The sequence below is a fragment of the Loxodonta africana genome, chromosome 2, assembly GCF_030014295.1.
Source record: "Loxodonta africana isolate mLoxAfr1 chromosome 2, mLoxAfr1.hap2, whole genome shotgun sequence".
NCBI classification, from domain to species: domain Eukaryota; kingdom Metazoa; phylum Chordata; class Mammalia; order Proboscidea; family Elephantidae; genus Loxodonta; species Loxodonta africana.
The window spans coordinates 225,637,123-225,657,053 of record NC_087343.1 but is presented as its reverse complement, the minus strand read 5'-3'; the positions used below and the strand labels follow the sequence as shown (position 1 = coordinate 225,657,053).

The 19,931-nt window shown below is 41.4% G+C and overlaps 1 protein-coding gene across 6 annotated transcripts in view; it reads right to left on the bottom strand.

Annotated features, from left to right (window-relative positions):
* The window catches only part of TRAPPC10 (trafficking protein particle complex subunit 10), a 98,459-nt gene that overhangs the window by 62,154 nt on the left and 16,374 nt on the right, over positions 1-19,931 (bottom strand). For 2 of the 6 annotated variants that reach the window (XR_010321077.1, XM_064279526.1), the window contains exons 2-4: positions 10,586-10,667; positions 5,465-5,620; positions 3,920-4,055 (exon numbers count right to left, since the gene is read on the bottom strand). Coding sequence is in view for 5 of the 6 variants with exons in the window: in XM_064279526.1 (XP_064135596.1) it covers positions 3,920-4,055; positions 5,465-5,620; positions 10,586-10,667 (374 nt within the window). In the remaining variant the exon portion in view is untranslated. Of the gene's footprint in view, positions 1-3,676; positions 3,772-3,919; positions 4,056-5,464; positions 5,621-10,585; positions 10,668-19,931 lie in introns of those variants that run through there. The other 4 variants (XM_064279527.1, XM_023559144.2, XM_064279528.1 and 1 more) reach the window with 4 other exon arrangements.

The window sequence follows — 19,931 nt, the reverse complement described above, 5'->3', positions numbered from 1 at the left end:
TCCAAACAATACTGCTCATGCTGAATACGTGCTTTCCTTCTGGGAGTCTAGAACTTTTGTATGTCCCAGGCAGAGGGTGCCTAAGTAACCACCCCCAATAAAAACCCTAGATGCTGAGTCTCTGGGGAGCTTCTGACAGCACTTCACACATGTTATCGTAACTCGTTGGTGGGGTAATTAAGCATGTCCTCTGCATGACTCTGCAGGGAACGGGCTCTAGAAGCTTGTGACTGGTTTCTCCAGACTTCACTGCCTACACCTTTTCCCTGTGCTGACTTCGCTCTGTGTCCTTTTTTGCTGTAATAAATCATATCCATGAGTATGACTATATCCTGAGTCCTGTGAGTCCTCTTAGCACATCGTCGAACCTGGGGGTGGTCTTGAGGACCCCTGACGCAAGAACAGATGGACATCATCTTGTGCCTCCAGACGTAAGACTCAGAAGGACACACTATCGCTTTTGTAGTATTCCAGCTTGGCTCCACGCCTGAATCTAATCATGAGGAAACATCTGATAACCTCAAGATGAAGAACATTCCATAAAATACCTGGCCAGAATTCTCAAAATGCTGGTGTCTTAAAAGACAAAGAAAGGCTAGGGAACTCTTCCAAATTAAAGGTGACTAAAGAGATAGGACATCTAAATGCAGTATGTGACCCTAGGCTGGAACCTGATCTGAAGAGAAAAAAATGGGGCCCTGGACAAAATCGGAATACAGACTACAGATTGGAGTATTGCCTCAATGTGAAATTTCCTGAATTTATACAAATTTGTAATTTCATTTGTACAGATACAAAAGATAATATCTTTGTTCTTAGGAAACACACTGAAGTATATTAAAAGATTAGGAGTGTGATGCAAGCAACCTATTCCCAAGTGGTTCAATAAATTATATAACAGTAGTGTGTATGGGGGGGGGATGATCTGTATATATTCTTGAAACTTTAAGTGTGAAATTATTATTTCAAAATAAAAGCTTTTTAAAAAAGGTAAGCAACATACTAGAAAAAAATCTGAAGTATATTTAACAAAGAGAGGACTAAGATCCAAAAGAACTTGTAACCAACATCACTAATGGTTCACACAGAAACTGTTGAATTGGTGCATGCTCTGCTGTTTTATTCTCAACAATAAAATTATATTTTAAAAAAATGCAGCAAAGTAAAAAAAAAAAAAAAAAATCCAAAAGAACTTTTTAAAAATCTACAAATAAAAAAAAAGGAAATAGCCCAATTGAAAATGGACAAAGAATATGAACAGGCACTCATAAAAGAAGAAATACAAATAGCCAACACCAATGGGAAAAACTATTCCTTCTCACCAGTAACCAAGGAGAAGATGTTAAAAGTGGAAGCAGAAACTGGTAGGGCCTTTTTGTCAACATCTGTCAAAAGAGAGACTTAAAATGCCCACTCCTAGAAATCTTTGAAAATAGCACGTGTACACAAAGATGTGCAATGTAGATCAATAAAGCCCTGTTTGTTGTATGAAAAAAGTGGGGCATCAATATGGACCAAATCCACTGCTATCAAGTTGATTCTGACTCACAGAGACATCACAGGGTTTCCAGGCTGTAAATCTCTACGGAAGCAGACTGCCACATCTTCCTCGCATGGAGCCACTGGTGGTTTGAAACTGCTGACCTTTCAGTGAGCAGTCGATCACATTAACCACCGCACCACCAGGGCTCCTGTCAATATGGACATGGTTAGATAAACTACGTTACATCCAACACTGATCGACAATTAAAAACTGACCTGGCAAGACCACAAAGACACACTGCTCAGTGAAAACAGCCAGCCAAAAAGCACATGATCCCACTATGCTCAGTAAAAAGAAGCCCCAAGAAATGCAAAGAATGGTGACTGGAAACACAAACACCTGAGCGCTGACAGCGGTTATCCAACATAAAGGGAAACTTTCATGTAATGACAAAGCATGTGTACACACGTAATCACACAATAAAAAAAAAATTTTTTTGAGAATGCTAAAAAAAAAAAAAGACAAACAATAAGAGGTAATTCACAGAAAAATACAAGTAATAAACATAAAAATATATTCAACCTCACAGACAATAAAAAATTCAAACAAGTAATGAGAATTTTTGCTCGTCATTCTGGAAAGATTTTAAAAATTACTCATGTCCACTGTTCGTAAATGTTTGTGGAAGTATAAACCGTTTCAGCTTTTTGCAGAATAATTTGGCAGTATCCATTTAAAATTCTGAAATGCTCAATCCTTTTGATTACTTTCACTTCTAGAAATGTATCCTACAGCAATACGCCCAGAAGTACTTAAAAAGAGATACATATATTCAAGAATGGTCACTGCATCATTGTTATGGCAAGAGAGAGAAAACAACCCACATGTCCACCAACAGATGTGCAATCACACAATGGGATGAAAGCAACAAGAATGAGTTACTATACGTACTGACATAAAAATATCTCCAAAACTATGGTTAAGTGACAAAAAGCAAGCTGCAGTAACGATAGGCTTATAATTCAGTTAAAAAAAAAAATCATAAATAGGTACAGGAAAAAGGTGCAGAGAAATACGTATCAAACCACTGATGGTTTATCTAGAGGGGAAGGAGTGGGATGGACTGGCAGGGGACTCGTATTTTCTACTCCCATTCTCCTATAATGTTGTAATCATGTAATCAGAAAAGTAATAAAGGTATAGTTTTAAAAGCACATTTGATATCTAAATATGTCTAGTACGTCTGTACTAATTTTTTTCTTTTTTTACTGCAGAAAAGCAACAACATGAGAAGAACCTGAACTAACAAAAGCAGTGAGTGCAAGCAGACCTCCTCCACCAGGTTCATTCCCTTCCTCGAACCCTTGCTAGCCGAGAGCAAAGCGAGAGTGCTGAGTCTGGTCTGTGGACCTACAGGCCGACCAGTCACTGCTCCTTCATTCCTCACACAGCAGACTAAAGAGCCCACCTTTTGTAGCACAGCATCCTCCAGTGGCCAGGGGTTCTTAGGGGTCTGTCTGCATCATCAGAGCAAACCACAGCCCGCTTCATCAAGTAACCACGCTAGTTCAAGCCAGAGGTGACTATCAAGTCCTTTAGACGTTCTCTGCACACTACGCACACATACACACAGATACGTATATGTGAACACATATACATATATATGCACGTACTTCCATTAAAATTACAAAAAAACTCTCTCTGCATCCTCACCAGATTAGGTAAAAATGTCACAATATAAAATGAGTTATGTATTTCGTATACTGCTAAAAGCTCATTATATTCGAGACTTAAAGTCAAAACAGACAAGAAGAAATGAACCCACCGAATTTTCTATTAACTCATGACAAGAGAACTCTGCCAGGAATGAAATATTCCTTTCCACGTTCATGAACTGACAACTGCAAATAGAAACACAGGCTGCGATGCCCAAAGGACTAAAGTCCGCTCACTGGGCGGCTACTTCTGCAAGGCGTCCTGCATAAGGCACTGTGATTGAGGGGGAAGGGCACTGTTCCCTGCCCCCAGGAAGCTCACAGCCAAGCAGAAAAGACAAACAAGTAGTTCCAAGTCTGAGAAGAACATCAGTGGCAGATGCAGGCTGTTATGAAAATGAAACTGAACGTAAATTTAAAAATACAGTTGAACTGATAAAACCCAAGGGCCCACCAGGGCAACCATGAGGTGGCTCACCAGAGCTGAACACAGGCAATAGGACTTGGTGACTGCTACCAGCGCAGCCCCCCTGGCCAGAGCAGAAGCATCCAAGGGCAAAGCCAGGCATCTGGCTGAGGAACAGAGAAAAGAGAAGGAACACCAAAATAAAGAGTACAGTTTCAAAAATTACAGTTGTCTTAATTACAAAACCTAGAGCTGTGAATTTTTAATCCTATTCCGAGATACTTCCCGTAACTCTTCCCATAAATGAGTACTTACACAGCATTCTGTCCAATAAATATGAAGGAAGGGGAAAGTGAGCAGAGCTTTGTTTCCTTCTTTGGGCAGCAGCTCCTCCTTGAACTGAACAAAATTAGACTCCAGGTGGATCATCTTTGGAGCCCGCCCATAGGACCTACGAGCAATTTGTAAAAAGTCACTGAGGAAAAGGACTAAAAAAAGGAAATGACAACCATAAATAATCTAACCAGATCTATGAGTCCATAAGTATACATAATAGTAATATTTTGCTCAAAACAATTTCATGAATTAAAGACAGCTCATACTTACACGTGGAAGCCCCTCCCCATGAACTCTTTCATTTTATCCAATGATGCACACACAGTATACATTCACCTAAGTGTTCACTTTAACAACCAGGCCCTTCCCAACAATACAAACTTCTGACAACAATGCAGTGTTACCTGCAGTGTAACTTAAGACATGTTTAAAACAATTTTATTTACTGCAGTGCTTCCCAGCTACTTCCACATCATGGCATGCAATTAAAATAATATTTGAAGGGCACACATGGCTTTTTGTCACCAGAAGTGACGGATCAGGACCTCTGTCCCAAGGCCTAAGGGGATAAAACCTCCCAGTATGCCAGCATCTCGCTCAGGGGCCCAGGAGTGGGAAGCGCTGACTTAGTCTTCGCTCTTAGACAGCAGTCTGATTGGGTACAGAAATCTAGGTTCAAAGATAACTTTCCCTCATTACTTTGAAAATACTGCTCTTCTATGTATTTTGTGATGCACTGTGATACATTTTAAATGCTGTGGTTGGGAGACCGTAAATTTGGTTCCCTTTCCTTTTCTGTTTGTTGGCATGGATTTTTGTTTGTTGTGCTTTGTTTTCATTCTGCTTGGCATTCAGTGGGTTCCTACAAACTCCTCGTTCTTCACTCCTGGGAAAATCTTGACCATTAATTAGGTCTTCCAGTAATGCCTGCTCTCCATTCTCTGTATTCTCTCCTTTCGAAACACCTACTAGTCAGCTATTAGAACTTCTGAATTATCCTCCATGCCTCAGCTTTTCTTTTTTGCTTTCCATCTCTAGTCTTGACACTAACTGCAAAAGTTGCTAAACTCAATCTTCCAACTTACTAATGTGCTCTTCAGCTACACAGCTATTCATTGTATCTAGGAAAGTTTCTGCTTCATTGTTATTTCCAAGATCAGTTTTTTAATTTATATACATACTTCAAAATATCAAATAGTACTACAAAGTTTTTAACACACACACCTCTCAACAGCAGTTGTCTACACCATTCTAGGAAAACTGAAGTTGTCAAAACTGAAATGGAATACATGAAGATAGATATTCTAGGCATTAGTGAGCTGAAATGGACTAGTACGGACCATTCTGAATCAGACAATCATATGGTCTACTATGCTAGAAATGATAAAGAGGAATGGCATCGCATTCATCGTCAAAAAGAACATTTTAAGATCTATCCTGAAGTACAACACTGTCAGTGATAGAATAATATCCATAAGCCTACAAAAAGACCGGTCAATACAACTATGATTCAAATTTACGCACCTATCGCTAATTCCAAAGATGAAGAAATCGAAGATTTTTACCAACTTCTGCAGTCTGAAATTGATCAAACATCCAATCAAGATGTACTGACAATTACTGGTGACTGGAATTCGAAAGTTGCAAACAAAGAAGGATGGGTAGTTGCAAAATACGCCCCTGATGACAGAAACGAAACCAGAGATCACATGATAGAATTTGCAAGGCTAATTACTCATTCATTGCAAATACCTTTTTCAACAACATAAACAGCAACTGTACACGTGGACCTCACCAGATAGAATACATGGGAATCAAATCAACTACAACTGTGGAAAGAGACAATGGATAAACTCAATATCATCAGTCAGAAAAAGCTAGGGGTCAACTGAGGAACAGACCATCAATTGCGCATATGCAAGTTCAAGTTGAAGCTGAAGAAAATTAAAACAACTCCAGGAGAACCAAAGTACAACCTTGAGTATATCCCACCTGAATTTAGAGACCATCTCAAGAACAAATTTGATGCGCTGAATACCAATGACCAATAACCAGACGATTTGTGAGATGACATAAAGGACATCATACATGAAGAAAGCAAAAGGTCATTAAAAAGAAAGGAGAGAAAAGACTAAAATGGACGTCAGACAAGACTCTGAAACGTGTGCTGAAATGTAGAGTAGCTAAAGCAAATGGAAGAAATGATGAAGTAAAAAAGCTGAACAGAAGATTTCAACGGGTGGCTTGAGAAGACAAAGTATTATAACGAAATGTGCGAAGACCTAGAGTTAGAAAACCAAAAGGGAAGAACACACTCAGTATTTCCCAAGCTGAAAGAACTGAAGAAAAAAATTCAAGCCTCAAGTTGCAGTACTGAAGGATTCTATGGGCAAAATACTGAACAACGAAGGAAGTATCAAAAGAAGATGGAAGGAATATACAGTCACTGTACCTACCAAAAAGAACTGGTCAACGTTCAACCACTTCAGGAAGTAGCACACCATCAAGAACCAATGGTAATGACGGAAGAAGTCCAAGTTACACTGAAGGCACTGATGAAAAACAAGGCTCCGGGCACTGACAGATGTTTCAACAAATGGATGCAATGCTGGAAGCACTCACTTATCTATGCCAAGATGTGTGCACAAGAGCTAGCTGACCAGCCAACTGAAGAAGATCCATATTTGTGCCCATTCCAAAGAGAGGTAATCCAACAGAACGCAGAAATTACCAAACAATATTATTAACATCACACACAAGTAAAATTTTGCTGAAGGTAATTCAAAACGGTTGCAGCAGTACATCAGCATGGAACTCTCAGAAATTCATGCTAGATTTAGGAGAGGATACGGAATGAGGGCTATCGTTGTTGATGTCAGATGGATCTTGGCTGAAAGCAGATAACACCAGAAAGGTGTTTACCTGTGCTTTATTGACTATGCAAAGACATTTGACTGTGTGGATCATTACAAGTTACGAATAACACTGTGAAGAATAGGAATTCCAGAACATTTAATAGTGCTCATGTGGAAACCGTACATAGACCAAGAGGCGGTCATTCAAACAGAACAAGGGGATACAACGTGGTTTAAAATCAGGAAAGGTGTGCATCAGGGTGTTATCCTTTCACCATACTTATTCAATCTGTATGCTAAGCAAATAATCTGAGAAGGTGGACTATATGAAGAAGAGTGTAGCATTAGGATTGAAGGAAGACTCATTAACAGCCTGCGTTAAGCAGATGACACAACCTTGCTTACAGAAAGCGAAGAGGACTTGAAGCACTTACTGGTGAAGACCAAAGACTGCAGCCTTCAGTATGGACTATACCTCAACACGAAGAAAACAAAAATTCTCACTACTGGAACAATAACCAGTATCATGACAAACTGAGAAAAGACTGACGTTGTCAAAGATTTCATTTTACTTGGATCCACGATAAATGACCATGGAATCAGCAGTCAAGAAATCGAACAATATATTGCATTGGGCAAATCTGCTGCAAAAGCAAAGATCTTCAAAAGCAAAGATGTCACCTCGAAGACTAAGGTGCGGCTGACCCAAGCCGTGGTATTTTCAACCACCTCATATGCATGCAAAAGCTGGACAGTGAATAAGGAAGACCAAAGAAGAACTGATGCTTTTGAATTATGGTGCTGGCAAAGAATACTGAATATACCACGAACTGCCAGAAGAACAAACAAACCTGTCTTGGAAGAAATAGAGCCAGAATGCTCCTTACAAGCAAGTAGGGTGAGACTTCATCTCACATACCTTGGACGTGTTATAAGGAAGGACCAGTTCCTGGAGAAGGACATCACGCTTAATAAAGTCGAGGGGGTCAGTGAAAAAGAGGAATATCCCCAACAAGGTGGACTGACATAGTGGCTGCAACAGTGGGCTCAAACATAGCAACGATTTGAGGATGGTGCAGGACCAGCAATGCTTTATTCTGTTGTACACAGGGACTCTATGAGTCAGAGCCAAGTAGAGGGCACCTAACAACAATGACGAGTATGAACACCCATCATTGGACTTAGGGTTCATCCTAATCCGGGATGATCTCATCTCAAGATTCTAACTTAATTGTACCTGCAAAGACCATTATTTTAAATGAGGTCGCAGTCTGAGTTCCGGGCAGACATATTTTTTAGGGCCACAATTCAACTCACGCCACGTACCCCACAACTCCTTCAGCTAACTCTTCTGTTTCTCAGCCACCTGCTGTCACGTCCCGAGATGCCGATTCTAGACCTGACCTCAACATCTGTGGTGGAAGATGCAGACTCAACTCTGCCCGTCCGTCCCCTTCCTCTCCTTTCATCCCCCTCCCCGCCACACTTTTATCATACTTTTTCATTAAGTCCAGGTCACGGATTGAATCGTGTATCAATTTGGCTAGGCCAAATTGTATGATTGTCTACCATTTTGTCATCTGATATGATTTTCCTACGTGTTGTAAATCCTTTGTCTATGATGTTGATGAGATGGGATTAGCGGCAGTTATGTTAACAAGGCAGGGCTCAATCTACAAGATCGGATTGCATCTTGAGCCAATCTCTTTCAAGATATAAAAGAGAGAATGGAGCAGAGAGATATGGGGACCTCGTGCCACCAAGAAAGCAGCGCCAGGAGCAGAACGTGTCCTTTGGACCCAAGGTTCCTGCACAGAAAAGCTCCTAGTCCAGGGAAAGATTGATAAGGACCTTCCTCCAAAGCCCACAGAGAGAGAAAGCCTTCCCCTAAAGCTGACACCCTGAATCTGGACTTCTAGTCTACTAGACTGTAAGAGAATAAACTTCTGTTTGTTGAAGCCATCCACCTGTATATTTCTGTTATAGCAGCACTAGATAACTAAGACAGTCCATAGTCAGTGTTTCCTTTATTACTGAATATAAAGCACTGTTCACTAAGGAACCAAGGAACCTATCATCATGATAGCTGGATAATGTAACTTTCATTCTTCTTGAAATGGATGTGTGCCTCTATCTTTTTCTTTCGGTGTCACCAATTTAATTTTCCAACAGAATTTTAAGACCCTTGAATACTAGCCACGCAGTCAAAGCATCACGTAAACAATCAGTTTCTTTTCCTCCCTAGCAACACCTCTCAGAGGCCCACAGTCCACCTGCTCCAATTGCAATGTATTGTTTCCTAAGCCTGGTGGAGAACGGGAGCACGCTGGTCTTTTCCCAGGGCCTCTCCATTTCTCCAGAGATGAATCCTCTCCTCTCTCGCCTGGGGAGCATGGTCTGGCTGCAGAGTTCCTGGATCTGAGCTTTACAGGGTGGTGGGGTTCTTATTGTTGGGAATTTAGACTTGCACCTAGTTCCTGCTTTTAGAACACCATTTCCTTCCATCTTCTGCTGTTCCACAGTCACTTCCCTACACAGATGGGAGTGGGGACCCTTGTACCTGCTTTCTACCCATTCCAGCCTCAGTCTCACCCCAAATTTCCAATACCCTGAGCCTGGCCCTGCTGCCTAGCTTCAATGGCCTACGTTTCAAGAAGCCACCTCTGTGGACATGTGTCAACTGTCTCAGCTTCCCTTCCCAATTCCTCATCTTCCTTGGCTCCACTTGGCTGCTGTTGACTCCTTCCCCTCCTCTCTGTCCTGACCCTCTATGCGTTTTTAGTCCTTTATTTTCATTTACTGGGGGATTCAGGCACATGAAGAGATGATTGCCTGCATTAAATCTATGCTGTTTCTCTACTCGGATTTTTTTGCATAACCTTCTTTCTTGTTTCATGAATATCCTTTTCTTCTTTTATCTGTTTGATTATTTAAATAATGCATACCTATTTTAAAAACCTTTTCAGACTATTCCATTTTTTCAGGTATTAAATTCCTCCATTTGTTCAATTTGCTTTCTTTCATAGCAGTGGGCTTCCTCAGGTGTTGAGTAGTCCCGTTAAGAGAATTCTCCTGTATTCTGTACACTCTTTAATTTAGCAAGAATCAGAATTACATGGACGTGAGGAATGACATGAAATGGTCTATGCACCCTGGTTGTAATCAGATTTCCTTTAACAAGTCAAAATCCAAACATTTTCCACAAATAACATCAAATCTTACCAGAAATAAGTTTTCCAATAAGATAACTCACAGTCATCTGTCTCCCCTAAACAAGTCACCAAGTGAACAATTACATGCATACAACAGGGCAACGGGGAGAGTGGATCTGTTTTTTCTTTCATTCTACTTTTTCCTTCTAATTTTTAAATAATGTCTTTCTGTCTACTTTATCATCTTTAAGAGAAGAGCACAGGGATGAGCCGGGGAGAGGCTCCTGACAGGCCTCAGATACAAGCCTGTCTTCTGTTGTAAGGCAGAGTCTGAGGGAGTAAATGGCTCCTTTCCAAGCTGCAGCTGCTTTAAGACGTTCTAATTAGTTATGAAGAATCCAAAGTGATTCCCATAAAAGTGGGCCTTTAACTCAGAAAAACCCACCTGGTTCCTACCATCCCCATGTCTCCTTAAAACCGTCACCCTATTTCTTAAAGAATCCGAGCCCCAGATGTAATGCCATTCGGTTCATTTCTAACAGGCTTTAGAACTCAAGCTTTAACCTTTGTCACTGCAGTTGCTCACACAAATGTCTAAAAAGGGACGAGGGCCGTGGTCAAAACCCAGGCACACCCACCTCCTCCATTCCATTGGTTCTCTGGGAAGTTGCTGGGAAAGCGTTGGATAAATAGAAGTGAATAAATTCTGGTCTCCAGCACCTGCAGGAGGAGAAAAGAGAAACCTGGTCATGGCATATTCAGGTGAAGAGGAAAAATGGGCTCTAAAATTGATTAAATCGGTATTTCTATATAATTCTATATTCAGAAAAATTATATTACAAAACAAGATTTTTTGTACCTTTAAATAACTAATCTCACAAAACTGGCATCATACGCGGCCTAACTTGACCCTCCCGGCACTTCCATGGGGTGAGTCTAATTACCCCGGGAGGAAGATGAGGCTCAGGAAAGGTGAGTGATCAGAGATGGAGCCAGCTTGAGTCTACCCAGCTTTGCTCCCAAGGCCTGAGCTCTACAACCATGCACACTGCTTCCTTCAACTTACAGAGACCACCCCAAAAGCTCTGTGTGGAAAAGAAGGCCTGGAAAAGTGAACACGGATTTCCTCATCAAAATAAACTCAATTTTCACCGAAATGCCCGCAGGAGCAATGTAGAGGACACGCCCTGTGTGCACACGCTATGCAGGCACCCACATGCCTTCCAGTTTATCCCACACACTAACTCCTGGGGCCAGAGGGCAGACACAACCCTGTCTCCCAGCTGAGGCAGGTGAGCGAGGGCATGATGCGTGTCAAGAGCTCAGGTGAGTCTGACTTTCCACTGCACATTCAGTTTTAATTCAGCTCTGTTATCCTACTTTTAACAGAACTGAGAAAACCCAAGTACTTCTCATAAAATGATAGTTTAACAATATCATACTTAAAGCTAAAGGAAAACCTTTTAATACAGATGGCTAAAATTCTTATACTCAGAAGATCCTCTTAGTTGAAGCAAAGCCATTTTCTAAATGGCTTTTATATTGATCTTAAGAAATCATTGGGTAGGGGCAAACCTAGGAGCCCTAATTTACGGCATAAACAGACTATCAAACATAACTAAAAAGCACAGAGAGCAGAAGATAACTAGATGACTGGGACCTGCTGAAAATCAAATACTTACGCTCATCAAAAGACTTTGCCGAAAGAGTAAAAAGAGAACACATAGACTCTGAAAAATTCTCAGCTATGACAACTCTGACAAGGGTCTAATCTCTAAAATTTATAGAAAAATTCAACAACAAAAACGACAAACAACTCAATTAAAAAATGTGCAAAGGACATGAACAGACACTTCACCAAAGAAGACATCCAGGCAGCCAACAAATCCATGAAGAGATGCTTGCAATCATTACCCATTAAACCAAAACCAAACCAAACCTGTTGCCATCAAGTTGATTCCAACTCATAACGACCCTACAGGACAGAGTGGAACTGCCCCATGGGGTTTCCAAGGAGCGCCTGGCAGATTCAAACTGCTGATCTTTTGGTCAGCAGCTGTAGCTCTTAACCATTATGCCACCAGGGTTTCATAGCCATTAGAGAGATGCAAATCAAAACTACAATGAGAGACCATCTCACACCCGCAATTATGGCACTGATCAAAAACAGAAAACAAAAAATGCTGGAGAGGTCGTGGGGAGATTGGAATCTCGGACACCGCTGGTGGTTATGTAAAATGGTACAACCACTGTGGAAGACAATATGGCGCTTCCTTAAAAAGCTAGAAACAGAAATACCATACGATCCAGCAATCCCACTCCAAGGAATATATCCTAGAGAGATAAGAGCCGCATGCCCACATTCCCTGCAGCATTATTTATAACTAACAAAAAGATGTTAACAGCCTAAGTGCCATCAACAGATGAATGGATAAACAAACTGTGGTACATACACACAATGGAATACCATGAAATATTAAAGAATAACCACAAATCCGCAAAACATCTTACAACATGGAATAACTTAGAGGGCATTATACTGGGTGAAATAAGTCAATCACGAAAGGACATATACTGTATGAGACCACTATGACAAAAAGTCAAGAAAAGGTTTTCACACAGACAGAAACATTCTTTGATGGTTTCCAGGGATGGGGGGCGGGTAGGGAAAACCACTAACTAGATGGCGGACATGTATTAACTTTGGTGAAAGGAGAGATAATACACAATACAGAGGAAGTCAGCGCAACATAATCAAGGCAAAAGAAGACATTGAAAGGTAGGCAAGAGTAAAAGGCAACAACGGTAAATATGAATACATATACAATCCTGCAACGATGGTAATAACAATAATGTACGGGTGGATACATAGGTAGATACGTAAGCTGAACAAGGGTGGGAGGGCATATGGAAGTACACTCAAGCACATATACATATGTACCTGCTGCAAACATACCCATGTATGCAACAGTGCACACAGGTGACATAGTCATTAAAATTTCTTAGCCATAACCATACATCTCCTTGGTGAGCAGTGACTGGGGTCTTAAAAGCCCGCGAGTGGGCATCTAAGATACAACAATTGGTCTCTTCCCGCCTGGAGCAAAGAAGAGTGAAGAAAACCAAAGACTCAAGGAAACAATTAGTCTCAAGACTAATGGACCACATGAACCACGGCCTCCACTAGCCTGAGAACAGAAGAACTAGACGGTGCACAGCTACTACCACCCTCTGAGTAGGTCATGGACAGGGCGGGAGAGAAATGCAGAACAAAATTCAAACTCATAAACCAGACCAGACTTACTGGTCTGACAGAGACTCTTGGGATCCCTGAGACCATGGCCCTTACACACCCTTCAAACTTGGAACTGAAATCACTCCCAGAGATCACATTATAGCCATACAATAGACAGGCTTATAAAATGAACAATACCAGTGAGGAATGTACACCTCAGATCAACTATACAAGACCTAAAGGGTAGCATTTGCCCAAAAGCAAGGTTCAAAAGGATGGTAGGGCGAAGAAAGTTGGGTGAATGGGCATGGGGAAACCAGGGAGGAAGAGGGGAGAGTGCTGACACATTCAAGGCTTTGCAACCAAAGCCATGAAACACAGTGCGTATAAATTGTTGACTGGGACACTAATACTCTCTGTAAACGTTCACCAAAACCACACTAAAATCCACTGCTGTGGAGTCGATTCCGACTCATAGCTACCCTATAGAACAGAGGTGAACTGCCCCATAGGGTTTCCAAGAAGCAGCTAGTGAATTCAAACTGTTAACCTTTTGGTTATCAGCTGGATGCTTAACCACTGCACCACCAGGGCTCCAAAACACACTAAAGTGTTCAAAAAAAAAAAAAAAAGAGAGAGAAAGAAATCATTGGGAACTGATGTGGGCCTTTAGCACCTTTGCTTATTTTGCTATCATGAATCTAAGAGACAAACCTCCCAAGAACTATGTACCAATGTCAGTTCACGCAGAGAATAACGGCTTTCTGGTTCATATAAGCTGTAGGTCACAGAGGCAGAGGGCATGGTGGCAAGAACTTGGGAGGCCTCACTGCCTGGGTTAAGTCTCAGCTCCACCATTTACTACCTTAATCATTTTGAGGAGATCATTTAACCTTTCCATGCCCCAGAGAACCACATGTGAAATGGGGAAATAAAAATGCCTCCAATAGGGTTGTGGTGAGGATTGAGTCGATCCACATAAATAACGTAGAACAAAGCCGGACGCATAGTAGATGCTCATAACTTACTACATTTTACTTTTCGCTAAAATAAATACAATTTTTATCCTTTAACCTCTCATCCTGTTCATTTTATGCTTTAACTTCTCATCTTGTTCACTTGGTAATTACTGATGTTATTAAAGTAAGAAAATCTTCAGTTAGCTTCAAGTTTCTTATCTCCGATAGCCAATTTCCATTACCTAATCAAAAGGCTCCAAAATTAATACATAAAATCACTACTCTCTGCTAAATGGAAATTAGGACAACTACCAAGAAACTGCTCCTTTGCTTGGTTTTTATATAACAATACCACATGGTCCTTGCAATGAAGTCTCACATAAATGCACAAGGAACACATGGACACAAAGTAAAAACGGAAATGTCCCCCACAGCCCCAAGCCCATCTCCCACAGGAAACTCGGCCAGACTCTTAATAGGAACCACTGCTTACATTTCATCCTGGAATCAACCTCTAGTCTGTGCCCGAGATTTAATTTTAAAAGGTTGTAGGCCAATTAACACATCTGCTGAGGACAAAGATGTCATCTGAGGTTACTGGGAATAAACCCTGTGAGCGGTCCACCTCAGAAAACCAAATTGTTCTAGCCCATTGAAGTGCCACACTAATTGGACAAGAATATGAAGAAAAAACACTGCAATTTTCTCAGAATACATAGCTATTACCACTTGTAACACCCTTAAGACTTTACACCAAGTAATATGAAAATCAGAGATGTCTTAAAGATGGGCACAAGAAGAGAAAGAGCTTAGGCGTAAAACCTCAAAAGAATTAAGCCTCTACTCACGTGACAGGTAATTAAATGAACAACATATACACAGGTTCCTGAAATAGCCCAACCATTAAGTAAAAAAAAAAGTCATTAGCACTTTGAGGCCTGAACTGTAAGTGTAGAGCAAATCCCAGGGGGATTTTCACTGTCATCCCACAGGCAACAGAAGAGTGAGGAAACCAGCAAGAATTCTGTTGGCCATTAAAAAGCTACTAAGAGCAAAAATGACACTTAAAACTGATGTGGCCAGGTTCAGAGAACCTGTTCAGACAATCGTCACATTTATTTTCCTGACTCAAGAGGCTATTAAAAGAGTCAACTCAGACCATTTATTTATTTCTACAACTAAGATTTCTGTTTTTTTGGGGGGGAGCGATGCATAAAAATAACACCTAAGAGTAATTCAAAGCGCAATTCATTTACATAAATCTCTCTCCGTGCATGTTTGTGTGTGCGAGCGAGTGTGTGTGTGTGTGTGTGCGTGCGCTCTCGACACTAACAAGGGAAGCACATGGGGATATGAAGGGTTGGCAAAGTCACGGGAGCACATGATGGCCCTGTGATGGTCTCCTTAAGACCTGAGTGCATCCCCCACTGCCAGGGAGCCCTAGACTTGGTGAAACCCCTGTGAAATTGTACACTACAAATTTGTAAGTAAACACAATTAAGATCATGCAAACCTTGCTCACTAGTTAATCCACTGCTCAAAGTGCTGGGTCTCCCCCCAGCAGGCTGAGGATGAGCCCCACGTTCAGAGGATCCCAGTTCCAAGGACCACCCAGAAAGGGAGGCTTGGCCCTAGATTGCCAGTTATTGAATCAATATGTCTTCTTATTTATGCCAGCTGCATTTTCTGTTATATGCACTCAAATGACTGGCCCAAAAACAAAAAACCAAACTCGCTGCCATCAAGTCAATTTCAACTCACAGCGACCCTACAGGACAGAGTAGAACTGCTCCACAGAGTTTCCGAGGAGCTCCTGGTGGGTTCAAACAGCTAACCTTTTGATTAGCAGCCATAGCACTTAACCACTACGCCACCAGGGACTTCCATTATTTTCTCCTTGCTGCATTCTCCGAGATTCTACAAGCATATTACGCATTTGTTAACTGCATGATTTAGAATATGTTATGTTAAAAACCCATTGCCATCAGGTAAGAATTAAGTGCAGGGGAAAAAAGAATTCAAAAAGACAACTTCTGTGATTTAAGCATAATTAGGTCATATGTCAACAAATTCAACTTAAATATTTATTAAAAATATTTACAACAGGAGGACCTGGGACGCAATTATAAAGAAAGTAATTAGTAACTTATACCAACTAACATATGTCCAATTTACAAAACATAAATAAGATAACTAAAGATATAAATCTATCAGATGTCAGATCCCCAACAAGAACACAGTGAAGGTACAGCCATTTCTTTTTAAAACTCTTATCTTCAAAGACACTGGTTATAAATAAAAATAGAAACCTGCAGGCTAGACAGTCTGTTTTTTAAGACTCAAGAGCTATCATTAAGATGACAGTCTGACCAAAACCTAACAGTACGCACAAGACAAATCCGGTGAACTGTGATGCCATGTGGGCCAAGGTCTGGGAAAGATGAGTCTGTTGTCAGCGAGTCACAAACTGATGTCATAATTTGACATCATTTGTCTTACACATCATTTGTTTTATCCTCCTTCCATTCAAAGAGCAAGGGAAAGGTTTATTTTCAACCATTTTATGCACGAATATCTTTCCTTTAGGGTCCATCGGAATTGCAAAACCGCAAAGTTATTTAGTGTCAAAGCATTTTTGAAAGTTGGATTCTTGACTTATAACAGTCAACAGCAACCAGAACAGAACTGCTATTAAATTGATACTTAAAGAGTAGAAGACGCCAGGGTTTCCCACTTTGTGCAAAAATACCCAAACTAGATGGGCAAACATCCAGCGCTTCACACACACATGAAAATCTATGCCCAAACCAAACCCTAAGCCGTGGGGGAATGAGACTACAGGGATGTTCGCTTTCTGGGTTATAGGAAAATACATAATGTCTAAACTAAAGTAAAGGCATGTATCACTTTTTAACCTAAAACAACGTTTGTTTTAAAAAGCTGTAAGCTTGTTGTTGCTAATGTTTCTATGTTTATACAATAGTTTTAAAAGATTTTAGGAGCTGATTATGATGTAGGACTACATTTAGCATTAAACAGTCTAAAGAAGAAAAAAAAAAAAAAAGAAGAAAGTGACATAAATTACCAAATGTGGTTTGAATGCTCCAGAGCTATGGTGTACAATGTGCCTTTGGGGAAGCCAAAGATTAAACTGCAAAGCTCCCTCTTAAAGAGGACAAGTGTTTTCATACTTGTAGAATCACTAGATCCTATGATTTTTTTTTTTCAGACACGAGTTGAGAACACTCAAAAATCTACCTAATATCTTTGATCCGATTATGCAGGAGGACTCTTGCTAAGCTACAGAGGGCTTGGCACCAGCTGTAAGCAGAAAGTGACTAACAGGAAAGGCAAGAGAGGGCTACCTGTTTACATAGGCCAGGCCCTGCCCTGAGCTCTATTCACACAGCCCGAGGAGAAACCGAGGCACAGAGAAGTCCAGGACTCGCCAAGGTCAAGCCACTGGTCAGTGGCAATGCTCAGATTAGAACCTTGGCAGCCCTGCTCTGGAGTCAACTTTCTCAGCTACCACTGTGCACTGCTTCTCTATCCTTCACCGTATCACGTTTACAAATTAATCTGTAGCAGCTGTGCTGACCCAGTTGGCTAAAATACAGGTTCCAGAAGACGTCCACCGATGGAGTGAAATTTCTGTCATCTGCTTTACACAGTACCGATTCTTAAACATACATCGCCGTAAGAGCCTTAACACAAAATGGAAAACGGTCAGGAAATATACGCGTGAGAAAAGGGCAAAGAAAAACAAAATGCTCAGCCAACGTGCAGCTGGCGCTCAGCTTTCCTCAATACAATACCATACAGTCTCAAGATCAGTATAGTCTCCCCTCAGTATCCACAGGGATTGGCTCCAGCACACCCCACCACCACCACCCCGCCCCCGTCCCTTGGAGACCAAAATCCAAGGATACTCAAGTCCCATATATAAAATGGCATAGTATTTGCATATAACCTACACACATCCTCCCTTACAGTTTAAATCATCTCTAGGTGACTTATAATAAGTCATACAACGTAAATGCTATGTAGCTAGTTGTTTCATCACAATTAAAGACCTGCTCTGGAAGGTGGCCTTTCTCTTCTGTGAATTTCTGGAGCTCTTCTGGGCATGCTGACGCTGCCTGGGCCTCAGCCGACTGACGCCCATCTGCTGTGACCCTGAAGTCCTGGAGGCTTTGGTACCTTCTGTAGCTAACCCATCATCTCTCACTAGCCTGAAGCCCCTTCCTCTCGCTCTCCTCAACCCCTCACACTTAGCCATACAGAGACTGCTTTGACCACTTCCTTGCTTTTTAGGAGCCATTTTTTCACAGAAACAAAGGGTCCACACAACACAAGCAGCAAACAAAGGAGACGCCAGGCAAACAATGCTAAATGAGTGCTAGAGAGAGGAGGATCCGTGAGTAGGGGATGCCTGCGTGTCACTTCATTCGCAGGGATTCAGTGGCAAATTCAAGTTTTTGCTTTTTAGAACTTTTTTTCCAAAAAGTTTTGATCCGCGGTTGGTTGAATCTGCAGATGCAAAACCCGTGGACACAGAGGGCTGACTGTATTTTTATTTGGAGATTTATGTTGCACAAGAGATTTTAATGTTTGTTAATACTCTCATACAGTATGATTTTTCATCAAATTTTTTAGCAAAATCTTAGTAAAGGCAGATAGTATCTTTTCTGATAAAACACATCTCTTATGTCATCTTGGTGAAGTGATCAGGAGTTGTTTAACCTGTCGGTGGCACGGCTGTCTTCAGCTACCTAAAGTGCTCTGTCACATTTATGAAGAAGGGTTACATTCAGTCTGCATTGCACCAATGCAGACTGGCAAAGACGGGATGATTTTAGTGCACCATAAAGAACTATGGGGTCACTAAGAGTCAGAATTGACTCGACGGCAACAAGTTCTGTTTTGTTTTGTTTTTAGTTTAGAAAGAACTCTGGTCCAAGATGGAGTAGCTTGCATTTGGGGGTGCAACAGGTGTCACACATCTGGGGACTCTCACACACGGGCTAGATGATCTCCTAGTTGGGAGGGGCTCTGCAGAGTCTTAGGCGGCAGTTGGGTGGCTGGACTAGGGCTGCTGACGTAGTTAGCTGCCTTGGAGTTGCTCCCCCTGACTCACAGTGACCCGTTCACAACAGGAGCGGCCTGTTGTGTTCCATAAGGTTTTCACTGGCTGATTTTCAGAAGCAGCTCACCATGCCTTTCTTCCTAATCTGTCTTAATTTGGAAGTTCTGCTGAATGCTGGCTAGCATCACAGTAACACAAAGCCTTCAGATGGGTGGTAGCTGCACAAGGTGCACTGGCCAGGAATCGAGCCTGGTTCTGCTGCACAGAAGGTAAGAATTCTACTACTCAGCCACCAGTGCCCCCTGGACTAGGATTAACCAAAAACCAAAACCAAATCCAGTGCCGTCGAGTCGATTCCGACTCATAGCGACCCTATAGGACAGAGTAGAACTGCCCCATAGAGTTTCCAAGGAGCGCCTGGCAGATTCGAACTGCTGACCCTTCGGTTAGCAACCGTAGCACTTAACCACTACGCACCAGGGTTTCCGGACTAGGATTAGATAATCTAATTTTAAGGACCCTTCCAAGCAAGAGAGTCTGTGTTTCTATTTTCGAACAAAAAAGTCAAAGGAAATATATAATTTACCTAACAACTGCTTTATAGAAAGCCTTGCCTAAATAGCTATTCCTCAAGCATGCTGTTAACAAAGGAAAGCTGCAATCCACTGTTAGGCAGTTCATTCAATTTGAGAACCATGAGTGCT